This window comes from Esox lucius, chromosome 15 (assembly GCF_011004845.1).
Source record: "Esox lucius isolate fEsoLuc1 chromosome 15, fEsoLuc1.pri, whole genome shotgun sequence".
NCBI classification, from domain to species: Eukaryota; Metazoa; Chordata; class Actinopteri; order Esociformes; family Esocidae; genus Esox; species Esox lucius.
This window is the reverse complement of record NC_047583.1, coordinates 30,013,719-30,028,254: the sequence shown is the minus strand read 5'-3', so window position 1 is coordinate 30,028,254 and position 14,536 is coordinate 30,013,719. Positions and strand designations below refer to the sequence as shown.

Below are 14,536 nucleotides of genomic sequence, written 5' to 3'. Positions count from 1 at the left end.
TGCCTGGGAGTGAACGATCGCACCATTGACAAACACTCGATCATAATATTCTACAACCTGCTTCTCCACCCTATCACCAACACTATGCAAAGCAATGTAGTCATCATGTGCCATCATTTTTTTCTTGGGTGGTCCAAAAGCTGTAATTCCCAAACACCTCACTGCATGCTTTCGCTCTCGTTTTCCACTCAATAACTGCCCAAGAACAGCACTACACTCTGAGGAGGGATTTTTCAGTGTTTGACTGGCATACAGTGGAAGTGCTTTTTTCATCCAGAAAACTTTACATATTTGGATGGGCACAGACTGGGTGCTTTTCACCATTTCGATCAAGTCCATGTTATAGGCCTCAAATTGAAAGGCAGAATGGGCCCATAATGGCCCCCAATTCTGGACACTTCTAGAGAGATGAAGGCAGAGGTGAACATTAAAGCTGACATTGCCTATACCATAAAGGGGCTCCATCTCAGACACAAACTGATGAAGAAGGTCCTGTGCTTCTAAAAGCTGCCGAGATGAAATCGATGTGGTTAGCAGCAAAGCTATGCCACTTGCAAGTTTCAGCCAATGATTAAGGTATCTCTCAGGTAGAATCCCCTTAAGAATGGGGATACTGTAGTAAAGTAGCCACATCAGCCATTCATGGGCTTTCCAGTAACGTCTTTCTTTTATGGATCGAGGTGTTCTGGAGACATTACTTGGGGGCTTTATTTTTAACAGTAGTTTGTCAATTTGTTGTATGGACCTGCCTAAGTACCAAGGAGATTGGTGGTTTTCAGAGTCACACCATAGCGAAGTGATAGATCTTGTAACTCCAAGGAGGACACTGTGCATGTAATCAGGGACACATCCCTCAATTATATCAAATCCAGGTAAAAGGGACAACACCGATGGTCCTTTCACACCTGCTGAAGGTGTGCCCGTCTCAACAGCTCTCATAACTAGCTCCAAAGTCTGACTTTGACATCTAAGTTCTATATTTTCCTCAAATGGGTAAACCCTGGCCTTTCCCCGACCACGTTCGACAACTGTTCCCTTCTGAAGACAAAAAGAACATCCAAACTCCCCATTGAACTGCTTAAAGTTCTGTAGGAGTGGACGGGCAACGGAATCACTTACAAGTATTAAAGCATATACTTTGCTGGTACCATGTACACCATCAGATGTAACCCAATCAAAGCCACGCTCATGTAGATCCGTGCACTCATTCACAAATGGTTCAAGATACATGTTCATTGGGGGCTTTTTAGCTCCAAACCACAATGCTGTTAACATAATATGGTCAGATCTCAGATCGGGAGGTAGTTCATTTAAAGTGCACAACACGGGCCATATGGACTGTGAAGAGGATTTGAATAAAGGTACACCATCACAACTAAAGGTGATTGAAAAATTGGGGCAATCATTTAAAGTTGTGAAGATTTGCAAGGTCTTTTTATAGAGCACACCATCACATACATCACCCAAGTGTCCATTTACGTCATCCTTGTTATTGACGGTCAACTGCAAAAACTTGTGTTGTTCAATAATATTTCGTAGTTGTGCTTCTAGAGGGAGAACAATAAAAAAGTTGCCCGATTTCACGTGCTCCTTTGCATCAACTTGTTTGCCGCAAATTCTGCAACCTACTTTTTCATCTTTTGTTTCCATTAAGACCATACAATCTGAACAGAAATGCTTGATAATAATATAGTCCCTATAATCAGTCATGTTTTTGTAGAAGTGATGTTTAGTAGCTGACACTGAGTGTTTACCGGTGATAGCATTTATGACTTGAAGCATGTCTTCTAGTGCTTCATCGGTCAAACCATGTTTTAATTTTAGAGCTAGGAGGAGCAACTCATGCTCTTTTCTTTTTTGTTCATGTAGTGCTTTCTCACTGTATTCTGACACTGTCCATAAAGGAGATACATGGCTTTCATTGCTGGGCGTTTTCTCCATAATTTCATTCTCTGTAGTGCCATGTTGAATGTCATCATTGCCCTCACTTGATTCTTCTTGGTAGTCAGCCGTTTTCTGTTTCTCATGAAAGAGTACCTATACAAAAGGAATTTATTTAAAAACATCAGTTAAAACCTGAAAGCATAACAGAAAATGGAATGTTTGTATGGCACCGTATCCTTACCTGCACATTGACTTCCACTTTATTGTGTAGGATGCTTGAACCATGAGGTGTAGTTGAATCCTTTGCAACTTCTTGCTGAAAGTTAAAGTCAACAATTTAACAAATCAATTCTCAAACAAAATACAAGAAGCCCTACACATAAGGCAGGGCTCCATTTTAGGAGCACAAGCAGAACATTTATGGCCACACCTTAAATCAACCTGCAACACAGTTTTTCATATTAAAAAAATTAAAGACATTACAATGTGCAGTTTTATATGAAGTTCCCAGGGCTCCAGACAAACACTAACAACTCAGTTTTACAGAAAGCATTTGGTAGCACTGGGGGCTGACGCTAAAGTACTGTGCTTGAGTTGTAGATACAATTAACTTTATCATCATTCATAATGTCTTAATATTAATTCAAATCAAAACGATTAAAAATTGTAATTAGGGAGTGGAAATAACTAATAACCGCTCCTCTGTAGCCAGTGTTACAACAGTAATTTACTGTGTTTTTATTTTTAAATAAGTGAGTTTTCCTACATCTTGAAACTTTTCGTTTTATAAATAGGAACTATCTTTAAAGGATGAACAAATAATGTTTTGGTCATACATTTAAATATGGTAATATTAAAGTTTTGAAGTGCTGGAAAATATGTCTAGTACTTGTAAGTGTTTGACTATTTCTTTTTTTGCGTCATGCCTAACACTTCTTAGCTGTTATATTATCACTGTAAAAAACCACGACTGCTTTATTAATCAAACTCAAATATTTTTTGTGTAATTAAGCCTAACCCAAAAGCATTAGGTTGTGCCCCACTCTCCCCCTACAGCCAACAGTAGGAAGCACTTAATCCAGGATTAAGCTCATCGGACATAATTTGTTTGGACATTGTGTTCATTGTTGTTCCTCACCTGACTGGATGTCTGTACAGGGCTGATGGTCAAAACTGGATTCTGGTCTTCTGAAGTCTGATTCTGCTGTGTTGCAATATGATACATATTTTGTTTTATTGAAAATGTATTGCAATGTTTTAGGGGGATAAATAATCATTTTAATAATCATTTTCAAGCAATACTTTGTAACACTTATGACTAAGAACAGATGTATAACCTACAACACATTAGAGAGTAATTTGTAATAAAATTATTCATACCTGCAAAGTATCGCTCATGTGCTTGATACGCATGTCAAAAAAAGCTGGGTCTTGCTAAAAGGCAAATAAAAATAACATGGTAACTAAAGTAATACCCAAGACATACAACGGAAATTATTTACCATAAATTCCAAAGAGAAAAAACTAAATTTTGACAACCATGGAGTGATTGAAGTTTAAATGTTAAAAAGCTTATTGTGGCAATAGGGAATTCAACTGATGATTTTTTTAAAAGACAAAATAGTCTGGCTTTTAGTAATGCTAATTTAGAATAAAACTCTTTTGTAATCTAATCCTGCAGCCCTGAGTTTGTTCAACTACCATCAAGGTACAGGCCCGTGGTCTTTAATCCTTACCTGTAACATATCAACGACAGCATTTTGAGGTCCACGGACTCCAACATGGTGGGTTCGTCTGCAAAGCATAAATCAAGAGTTATATAACAAAAATGTTTGTAATAATTGACACTAAAATAAAAAAAATTCGAAAACGAATACAATTAAATTAACTTAAATTAATAAGGGGTGATTTTCCCAAATTCCTGATCTGATGACATCGACCATGCAATTAGCATACAGAGGAAAAAAACGTAGCTTTAGCCTAACACTGTTCAAATTACTCAAACTGATGGTGTTAATATTACTTTGCAATATGATTCCATCTCAAAAATTCTGTAGATTTCAAATTAACATTTTTTTTGGCTATTGCCATTTGCCACAGACCCATCAAGTCCCTCTGCTATCCGCATTGAGTAATAATATTGATACAATTTAACATTACATACCTTCTCCAGCGATGCTGTGTTGTTCGTGGAATGTCTTTGTTCTCCAAGAGATACTTCTTGTACTTCATCTCATATCACGTAGCAAAAGGTGAACGGGCGCGAACCGACATATATGATCTTTGGAAACTCAAAATGTTCAAATTCATCGAGCAATCAGGACAGAACAACTAGCGCTGAAGCATTGCGAGAATCAAAGTACCGCGATTGCAGACTGAATCTCGTGATACTTTAGACTGTAGCCTATCTTTAGGCGCGCCAAAATTCAAACAGTCAAAAGACCGCCAAATACCGGTACGCTCATTCAGTATAGATAGACCAACGGATCAAGAATGTTCGCCCTTGTTGAGTGGAAAGATGAGACTGAAAAGGAAAGCTGGAGCATTGTTCCAACGTCACATATAAAAAATTTCACTTGTAATGATTTTTTAGACGGACTTGATGAAAGTTCTGTTCATATAATTGAGTGGAGAGGTGGACTGAAAAAAAAACCTAAAGGCGGATGGCCTTTGTACGAGGCAACGGTGCACAAAGTTGCAGGTAAGTTAATTTCTGACCTTTTATTATAATTCACACATTTTTATTGCACAGATAATACATAATTTAAATAATGGCTGAACTGCATGATCTATTTATAAGCTACTGATCAGATCGAACTTCGAAGCTAGTACATATAATTGAGCAGATATTCACCGTGTTTAACTGTAGGTTTTTTATTAGTAATATATTTTTTTTACTACGACATGTAACGTTACTATTAATACTGCTTGTGTGCGTTGCATTTTAATGTTCATTTTTAAGAGCTAACTACCAGTAGGCCCAGAATATTACAGTGCATCATTTGAATATCTTTGTTTGTTATGTGAGAAATATATTTAAAAAAAAATACGATTTCAGCTGTCAGACACATTTAGTGAAAAAAATAAAATAAAAAGAGTCTAGAACGAACACAATAAAAATCAAGTTAAAAATATTTCAAATGTATGCCAGTAAACTTGCAGGATATTAAATCCTTGTCAGAATATGTGCTAATATATTGAACACTGTATCCCATTATGACATCAATACTTATTGTGGGTGCATATATGTGGTCAGGCTATGTTGTTATAGCCTCATTGTTGTTAGTTGTCTCTTTTGTTTTAGATTCTACAATTTGTATTCCCTTTTTCCCCCACAGAGAGACAGTCCACCCTAGAAAAACTACAACACGAGAGGACACAACACCAGTCCAGTTCAAAACCTCTTACCAAACGAAAATGCAAGACAAATCCTAAGTTTGTTGAAGAGGAGACCAGTGATCATGGACCATCTAGCCCTAAAAAGGTAACAATATATATATATTTACTGAGACCCAAAACTCGCATCTGCATTGCGAAAGAAATGGCTATAATATAGTTTTTGCTTAAGAATAAAATTAAACAAAATCATTATTATTCATAACTTTGCAAATAAATGACTACATTTAAATAGTAATTTGAATTAAATACTTAAAATGAATCATCCAAAATTAGGAGTACCTAATAATCAAAAAAAATTCACTAGATCTTGACAGGATCCTTTTTTTAAGTTATTATTTTTTATTTTTCACCATTTCTGAACAAGCTTATATTAGCAGGGTTTATGCGGAGTCATAAAAAGTCATTAAATGTCTTAAATTTACTACTAAGAATTTTACGCCATAAAAAGTCATAAAAACGTCCAGATTTTCCATAAAAGGTCATAAATTTCATTCAGCCACGTCTTAAATTGATATGCTCGTTCATTCATTGGTTCTGCCATTGCCATGCACTGGCGGAATAATGTTAAATGCACAGGTTAAATGCGCCAAAAGCGGAACGCTCATTTGAAACGGGCAGCCAAACGGCAGCCAAGCCCCAAATACATCAACCGGAAGTTGAAGCCGGCCCAGTGCCGCCATCTTGTAGCAGAACTTCACCTGCGTTAGTATTCCCATTGACTCCCATTCATTTTGGCGTCACTTTGACAGCGAATAACTTTACATCTGAGGCGTTTAAAGACTCCAATTGTCCATTATTTATTTCTAAAGAAACACGACAATGTATAAAAGGCGCATTACCTATGTTACATTATGACCCCGTAGAAACCGTTTTTGTAAAGATAGGCTAACTATTGCGTCATAACCACGTGACTCTCAGTCGCACAGTAGAGAGATTACCGTAGAGACAGGAGGAGAAGCTCACAGGCATTACAAAATAATTAATCAAAATACTTATTCCTGCTCACTCATGCCAAATAACTTACTTATATTGACTGTCTTCTATACTCTTTGCTCACGCTCGCCGTATCTGCAAGATTTACGTTAGTCTTGGCAGTTGGCCTGCACCGCTACTAGAATATTTACATCTGTCAGTCAGGATGCTCACGTCATCAAGCTTAGTTTGAGTCTGCGCGTCAGGAATGGAAGTGCAAAGCAAATCGCTAAAAGTGTGCTTCACTTGTCTCAATTGAGATCCAATGAGAAGACTCTGTCCACTTCTATATACTGTCAATGACGGCAGCGCAGCGCGAGCTCACTACAACCAATGCGTTTACTCTGTGAATTGTTCACCTGTTTGGCAAGTGTTTGTCATGATATGTTCTGACAATAAAGAGTAACTGTAGTTATCCTGGAAATTTTGGACAATCTCGATGGCCGGACATGTCCGGGAAAAATAGGATGGTAACCCCTAATACTCAGATTTCTCCACAGAATAAGAACCAGTTAGCTTAGCTTCCAAAAAAAGATAGCTGACACTATTTGTACATTCTGTGAGTGTGATCGCATCCTCTATGGGCGTGTTGAAAATTGAAAGAATAAAACGAATTAAAAAAGTAGATTTGTTTTTCCAGACAAAAAAATACATAAATCTCTCATCTCAGGGGGATATGAGGGGGAAAGCAGGGTAATTTGAAAATGCTACAGGTTTTCTACTGATACAAAGCTTATTGCTAAATCCTGAAGTATCCCTTTAAGAGAGAGTTTGATATCATAAAAAAAATTCAGCTCTTTGTTTTTAATGTTTTGTACTAATATTTTTGTCATGTTTTATTTAGCGGCAAACTGATGGAAATTTGGACAGGGAGATTTTGGAAAAAATTAAATTACACCATGGACCTCGATTATCTTCTGCCACAAATTCAGTTGCTTCACCTACCTCACCATCTTCTGCCTTGCCGCATTCTCCACCACCGGTTTCTAACTGTCCACCAGCATCACCCTCAGCTCCACCTGCCTCATCATCACCTGGTTCACTTTCACTTACCTCACCTTCTCCTGATCCTCGATCCATCGTTGCACAATTAAAGGCAGAGAATGAAGCCCTCAAAATTGAATTAGAAAACATTAAAACAAATGTTGTCAGTCGTAAGTGTTAAGAAAACTCCAAATATTTTATAAAGTGGTTGATTATAAATATTATCATTTAGAAACCCATACAAGTTTGCCCTACTGAAAATCAAATTTTTCTTTACTGTTTTGCTTCCTAGAAATGCCAAAACTTCTTATGACGATGGGCAAGCTGGAAAAATGGCTTGACGAGAAAGAGCAGACCCCACAGGAACTGCTATCACCTTCCAGCATACAGGAAACTGTGAGTATGCTGTTTTCCAAACCACTACTGTAGTAACAGCTATAACAGCAAGGTACGACAGTAAAGACTTATGAAGGGGGAGGAGAATTGATACGTGCGTCACGTTTAGGCAAGAAAAAACTTCTGCATAGGATACACCTGTGTATCCTCTAGGGGTGGAACGGAACACAGAAGACACGGTTCGGTTCGTACCTCGGTTTAGACTTCATGGTTCGGTACGATTTCGGTACAATGGAAGGAAAAGCAAAACAAAAATGCAGAAGGTATTTTTATCAATTTCTTAAGCCTTGTACTAAAAAAAAAGTTTTATTAATAAGGGCATAGAACCAGTTTATTTTTAGTGCACTGACAATAGTTTTATATAATTAGTTTATTGATTAAATTAATTAACAAAAAGACCTTGCAATATGTTTGGTAATATTACCTTAATGAATTAAAAATGTATTTGCTATATTTCAGATCAATATATTTGTTTTCCTTAATTCCAATTAACTCTAACTTTATTTTCATCTGAATTATAGGCTAATTGATTTCTGTATAAATATTACTAACATTAAAAACAAGTGTTTGTAACTGTAGTTATCACTCCCTCTCTCTCTCTCTCACTCACTCTCTCACACACACACACACACACACACACACAGTTTGATCGCGCGCGCACACGCACTCCAGCTGAAAATAGAGCGTCAAATTCGACGCTAGTCCAATGCGAATTGGACGCGCGTATAAAGCACAGGTATAAAGCCAACGTTCGAAGCGAACACAGGTTCAGAGCGGTTCAGAGCGTGCTTCTCATTTCTTATTTGTGCATCCTCGTTTCCTTTCCTAGCTTCCTTTCCTTGCGTCTCAGCTCCACCCCCTGTAGGATGCGAGGAAAGGCTGCAAGGAAAAGACGCGAGGACAGAGGAAAACTTTTTTATACATTAGAATACTTGATCACTCGAGTGTCACTTCACAGCGTCATGTTCAGCGGTCAAAGGATCTGCCCTTATGTTGTTGAAGTTTCGTTATTTAAGAAATTAATCATAAATAATAATACAGCAAGATACCATGTTGAAAAATGTGAGATGTGTGGTTTATATAAATTGCAAAGGTAGAGTATAAATAAAAAATATTGTAATTGATGTGAAGAGGGAGGAGAATTTATATGTGCGTCACGTTTAGGCAATAAAAAGCTTCCGCATAGGATACACCTGTGTTTCCTCGCTTATGACTCCTCAGAAAGCCTCCTCACTCCTCGATCCTTGACTCTTCGCAGTGCAATTAGAGAACTGAGATGTCCTTCAATATGGCTGAGCTCGATCGGTTTTCTGGTCATAGGATGGAGGACAGAGGAGCGAGAAGGGATATTGAGAAGCACCCTAGGTGTCACATTCTGATCTGTCGTGTTTGCACCTGTTCTCATTATCCTTGAATAGTTTACCTTCTTCCACCTGTGTTCAGTTAATTATCATCACCTGTTTTCAGTTCATCAGTGTTTGTATTTAGTTCCTTGAGTTCAGTCAGTCTTTATTCGTTCTTGTTGTTTATTGGTGTGTTATCCTTTTGCATCTTTTATGTAACATTGTGAGTAAATGTTTATATTGGAGTTCTTTGACTCACTCTTCTTTAATCTAAACCACACTGTGACACAATGTTTTATTTTGTAATATAACTAATATTAATGCATGTTTGTCCTCTCCCCACAGCTTGAAATTCACCCGGGCTCAGGAGTTTATGTTCCCAAAAACGTGTTGTGGTCAACTAGCCATGCAAACACCCCCACTACTATGGCACGGATGCTCTTACTGGGAGTGTTTGATATCGAAACCCTTTTAAAGAGCAATCTTAGAGGTACGTAATTGGTCATACCATGTGCAAGTGTCTGTAGCCTATAATTAACTTTTTTTGGTAATTATGTAGATTAAACATCTTATCTGAAGTCTTTGGGTAAGGGGTCAAAGTCAACAAATAAAACTGCTCCATTATAGTAATTCTTGCATATTTATAGATATGTATACTCATTCACATTTACATTGAAATATGAAGCTTTATAAATAATTTGAGTTGGTCTATTTACATTATCCCCATTTTACTAAAGCAGAATGAATAATGTAATGTACTGTATGGTTGAGTAGTTAGATAGGAGTGGAGTTAATTCTGATTTCGTTCTAATCTCTATTATGTTGCTCTTTCTTAGGTGGCAAGTCCAAAAATGTGAGCCCTGGGGAAACCAAAGAGCCATTGGACAGGATAAAGATTGATGCAATAATGAGTATGTATATTACTTGGTTAATTGGGCCTGAATTGTGTAAAACCAAATGTGACCGTCAAACCATCAGAATTGATCAGTTTCAGTGTGATGACACTTGCACTGGGTTCTCAATAATTCTTAAATTTCAGTAACACAAGTTTATCTACCAACAATTTAAGTTAATTTAGTGTTTTAGGTTATTATAATTTGGCTGTTCTTAGATAAATGTTATAAAACTAAATGCTTTTCTTTGTCTTTTATACAGATGCAGTGATCCAGAAGTTTCCTGGAACCACCAGGGGCCAACTAGGAGTGGCTATTAATCAAAAGGTGACTGAACTGCGAAAGTCCCAAAAGACTTGCACTTAAATGAACTGGCTGTATTGTACCTGTTGGTGGATTTTCTTGTTTTTGTTGTATTTGTATAATAAAGTTGCGTGTTTAGTAGTTTTCTAATTTTGCCAAGCTTAATTTCTTAAACTGTTTTAATAAATATTTTATCTGTTTTACTGTTGTTTTTTTTTTGCTAACTGCACCATTTAACATTTAAGGCTTAGGCATGTCATGTTCATTGCATTGCAAGTGTTTAAGTTCATGTCCATAACCTATATTTAAAAATATGTATGGAATTAAAGCTTTTTTTTTTCCGTTAGTTTACATCATACATTAATTCCAAATATTTAGCTGTTAATATAAGAACATAACATGTATTCAAAATATATGTCTACACAACATTTTTTCATACATTTATCAAAAATATATTTTATATATTTAATTTAAATATAAAATACATATACTATATAAAAACATATGTCACATATATGTAGGCAATATGTTATGCATATATGTGTAGTTTGTATATTGCACATATATATGATGTGTATATACACAAAGTAATATATGTCAGGTATATTGATAATCATATATGTGACATATTAAAAAAAATCACTATTATACATATATAAAATACATGGGCTAGTTTTATATGTCAGTATATGAAATTGTTCCATTTTCGATTAGGTTTTATATATGGGCAGACATATATGTACATATATGTTTTCACTTTCTATGTGGATATATTTAATATATGTAAATATCATATATCTACATATATTACATTTCCGTATGGGGTGGGCTTTACTGGAGAAAATAATCACTGTTCTGGCACCATTTGAAGAACTGACCAAACAGATTAGCTCCTCCACCTCTTCTGCAGCTGAAGTCATCCCCTCAGTCACAGTGTTGAAACGCCTGCTTGCTCGGGAGAACGAGGGGGACACAGGTATAAAAACCATGAAAACAACCCTTCTTGAGGCTGTCCAGAAAAGATTCAAGACCATCGAGAAAACAAGCCCTTGTATGCAGTTGCCACTCTTTTAGACCCAAGATTCAAAGACAGGTATGTCTAATATATATTTTTTTCAAAGTCTATATTATAAACAACATTTTGAAATGGTATTTTGGATAACTAGATATTGCATTATTATTGATTACTATTGCATTAATATGTTACCACTAAAAACTAATATGGAGGAGGTTGCTATTTTACACATTAAGACATTTATTTATTATTTGTCATTGTTTTTAGATACTTCACAGGAGCAGACAACAGTAAGCATGCCAAGGATTCTCTGACCCGAGAGGTGGAGAAGATGGAGGCGTTACTGAGCAGGACCACACCTGAGGGAGCAGAGACAGTGCCAGAAAACCGCCATACAGCTCCACGTATGGAAGTACAGCCAGACAGCAGAAAGAGCAGCTTGAAATGCCTGTTTGAGGAAATCCTGCAGGAGCATGATGAGGAAAGTGGGGCAAGTAGCACAAGCACACAAGTTCAAATACAGACATATTTGACAGAGCAAACGGTCCCACGCTCAGACAGCCCATTCCAGTACTGGGGAGTCAACCAAAATCGTTTTCCGACCCTGGCTGCCACTGCTGCAAAGTTTCTCTGTGCTACTTGTACCAGTGTTGACAGTGAGAGACTGTTCAGTGCAGCGTCCAGCATTGTTGATGCAAGAAGGAACAGGCTAGGAGGAGAGAGGGCAGAAATGCTCATCTTCTTGAAGAAGAATCTGCCTTTGCTCTTGAAATTATGAGCAATACTAAATTGCTAAAATGCTACTGCAATGTGTAGCCTACTTGTTTTTCATAGGTTGGTGTTGCACTATTGTTAAATACTGCACTATTTAAAGATTTAAATGCCTTTTTATTTTAGTACATAATGGCTGCACTTATTATTATTTTTAAAGGAATCATTAAAGTTGCTGTTTGACTGTTTTATACTGTTCTATTTAAATGCCTTTTTTATTTTACAAAATTGTGGCTGCACTTTATTATTTTTACATAATTATTCCTATATTTAAGTTGCTTTTTCACTACTGTTTTATACAGTTCTATTTAAAAAAAAAAATCTTCCATTTGCTGTATTCATTCATGTTTTACAAAGGGTTTAACCTGAGCCAGGCCTTACCACAATGATAATCATATCACAGTCAAGCAGGCGTAGTATGATCTCTTTTTTTTTAACACACTGGTATCGGTACTCAGTATCGGCCGATACCCACAGGACGTGTATCGGAATCGGTATCGGGAGGTAAAAAATGGTATCTGAACATCTCTAAGAAGAGCATTGCAGTAATCTAATCTTGAAGTAGCGAAAGCATGTATTTGTTTTTCTGCATCAGTTTTTGATAGAATGTTTATAATTTTTGTAATGTTTCGAAGATGAAAATAAGCAACTCTTGAGATATATTTTATATGTTCATCAAAGGTTTCTTACAGTTTTTTGGGATACGACCATGCAGCCGTCGAGGTTCACAGTGAGATCTGCCAACAAAGCTCTTTGTTTCTTGGGTCCTAAAACAAGCATTTCTGTTTTTCTTGAGTTTGAAAGCAATAGTGTCAAAAGCAGCACTAAGATCAAGAAGCAACAAGACGGATGTGGAACCTTTGTCTGAGGCCATAAGAAGGTAATTTGTTACCTACACGAGTGCAGTCTCCGTACTATGATGGGGTCTGAAACTGGACTGGAGCATTTCATAAATGTTATTTGTCTTCAGGAAGGCATTCAGTTTTTGGGAAACAATTTTTTCTAAGATTTTTGAGGGGAACGAGAGGTTCCCGGATACAGGCGGCCGAAATGAGCTTTCTCCGCAGGGTAGGCTGGGCGATCCCTTAGAGATAGGGTGAGAAGCTCTGTCAACCGGAAGGAGCTCAGAGTAGAGCCGCTGCTCCTCCACATCGAGAGGGGTCAGCTGAGGTGGCTTGGGCATCTGTTTCGGATGCCTCTGGAACGTCCCACCGGGAGGAGACCCCGGGGAAGACCTAGGACACGCTGGAGGGACTATGTCTCCCGGCTGGCCTGGGAACGCCTCGGTGTCCCCCCGGAAGAGCTAGAGGATGTGTCTGGGGAGAGGGAAGTCTGGGCATCTCTGCTTAGACTGCTGCCCCCGCGACCCGGCCCCGGATGAAGCGGAAGAAGATGTATGTATGTATGTATGAGAGATTCGATATTGGCTTATAATTGTTCAATGTGTCTGGAACCAGATACATGTTTTTTTAGAAGAGGCTTAATTTCCGCCATATTTTGTGAGCAATTTATGTTCAACATGTCTGAACTAGCACACGAAATACCACCTTAAGTAATTTTGTTGGAATCGGGTCTAGCTGACAATTTGTGGTTTTAGAACTCATTACAAATTTTGTGAATGTGTCGAGCGATACGAGATTCAATTGTCCCTATTGACACCTGGTCAGGGAGGTTCAGGGCATTCTCAGGACAACTGAGATTTTGGGGACTATAACTATTTAAGGAGGAGTCAGTTATTTGTTTTCTAATGGTGATGATCTTTTTATCAATGTAGTTCATGGATTCATTACAGCTAAAGTGAAGACCCACTTCACTTATTGAGCATTGCTTTTTTGTGAACTGTGCAACAGTAGCAAAGATACATTTGGGATTGTTTTTGTTCAACTCAATCAGGTTGGAGAAATAAGCTGATCTCCCTACTTGACGTCGTCGGATGCACCAATATATAATGTCCCAGAGGTTCTCAATTGGTTTCAGGTCTGGGGAACTTGAGCACCAGTCAATTAGTCAATTTTTTTTATGAAAAGCATTCCAACACCAACACACACAAAATAATAATCTGTGAGGTGCAGTAGTGAACAACAGAATACAGCTCCGGAAAAAATGTACAAACATTTTTCTTTCCTTTCCAAAAAATTAGAAAAATAAGGTTTTGAGTGAGGAACAGAAGGGTTAAAATAAAGAAACCACTGCAAATTGAACACTTTTTGGAAAGGAAAGAAAAAGGTGCAGTGGTCTCTACAAAAAGGTGCAGATCAAAATCTTTACTCTACATTTTGTAATTCGTTGATAAAAAAATTACGTAACAGCAGTCAATGGAAACCAAAATCACCAACCGAGGGCTGGATTCAAACACACACTGAAAATCAAAGTAAACCATTGAAATCATAGGCTGTTGCATTTCATCATGGCAACTCATAATGTGACTCAGTAGTGTGCCCCAACGTGCCTCTATGCAATCCCGACAATGTCTGAGCATGCTCCAAACGAGACTGCAGATGGTGTCCTGGGGGATCTCCTCCCAGACCTGGATCAGGGCATCAGTGAGCTCCTTGAGAGTTTGTGGTGCAACTTGA

The 14,536-nt window shown here is 37.5% G+C and overlaps 1 protein-coding gene across 4 annotated transcripts; it reads left to right on the top strand.

Annotated features, from left to right (window-relative positions):
• The first annotated feature begins 3,521 nt into the window (after positions 1-3,521).
• Positions 3,522-10,267, top strand: LOC117595587. Of its 4 annotated transcripts, XM_034297240.1 has the most exons (7): positions 3,522-4,585; positions 5,223-5,368; positions 7,100-7,409; positions 7,532-7,635; positions 9,324-9,468; positions 9,815-9,889; positions 10,134-10,267. In XM_034297240.1, the coding sequence occupies exons 1-7, from the start codon at positions 4,378-4,380 to the stop codon at positions 10,235-10,237; spliced, it is 1,092 nt and encodes a 363-aa protein (XP_034153131.1). In that variant the 5' UTR covers positions 3,522-4,377; the 3' UTR covers positions 10,238-10,267. The 4 variants fall into 4 exon arrangements, 2 of the variants coding, with proteins under 2 accessions (XP_034153131.1, XP_034153130.1); XR_004576843.1 differs by having other exon boundaries at positions 4,226-5,368; positions 7,532-7,898; XM_034297239.1 differs by lacking the exon at positions 10,134-10,267 and having other exon boundaries at positions 4,226-4,585; positions 9,815-10,111.
• Positions 10,268-14,536: the final 4,269 nt, after the last annotated feature.

Excerpts from the sequence above, each read along its gene's own strand:
- LOC117595587 (XM_034297239.1), top strand. The coding sequence starts at position 4,378 with ATGTTCGCCCTTGTTGAGTGGAAAGATGAGACTGAAAAGGAAAGCTGG. Across the intron at positions 4,586-5,222 it reads AACGGTGCACAAAGTTGCAG|AGAGACAGTCCACCCTAGAA; the intron begins GTAAGTTAATTT and ends TTTCCCCCACAG. Across the intron at positions 5,369-7,099 it reads GACCATCTAGCCCTAAAAAG|CGGCAAACTGATGGAAATTT; the intron begins GTAACAATATAT and ends TGTTTTATTTAG.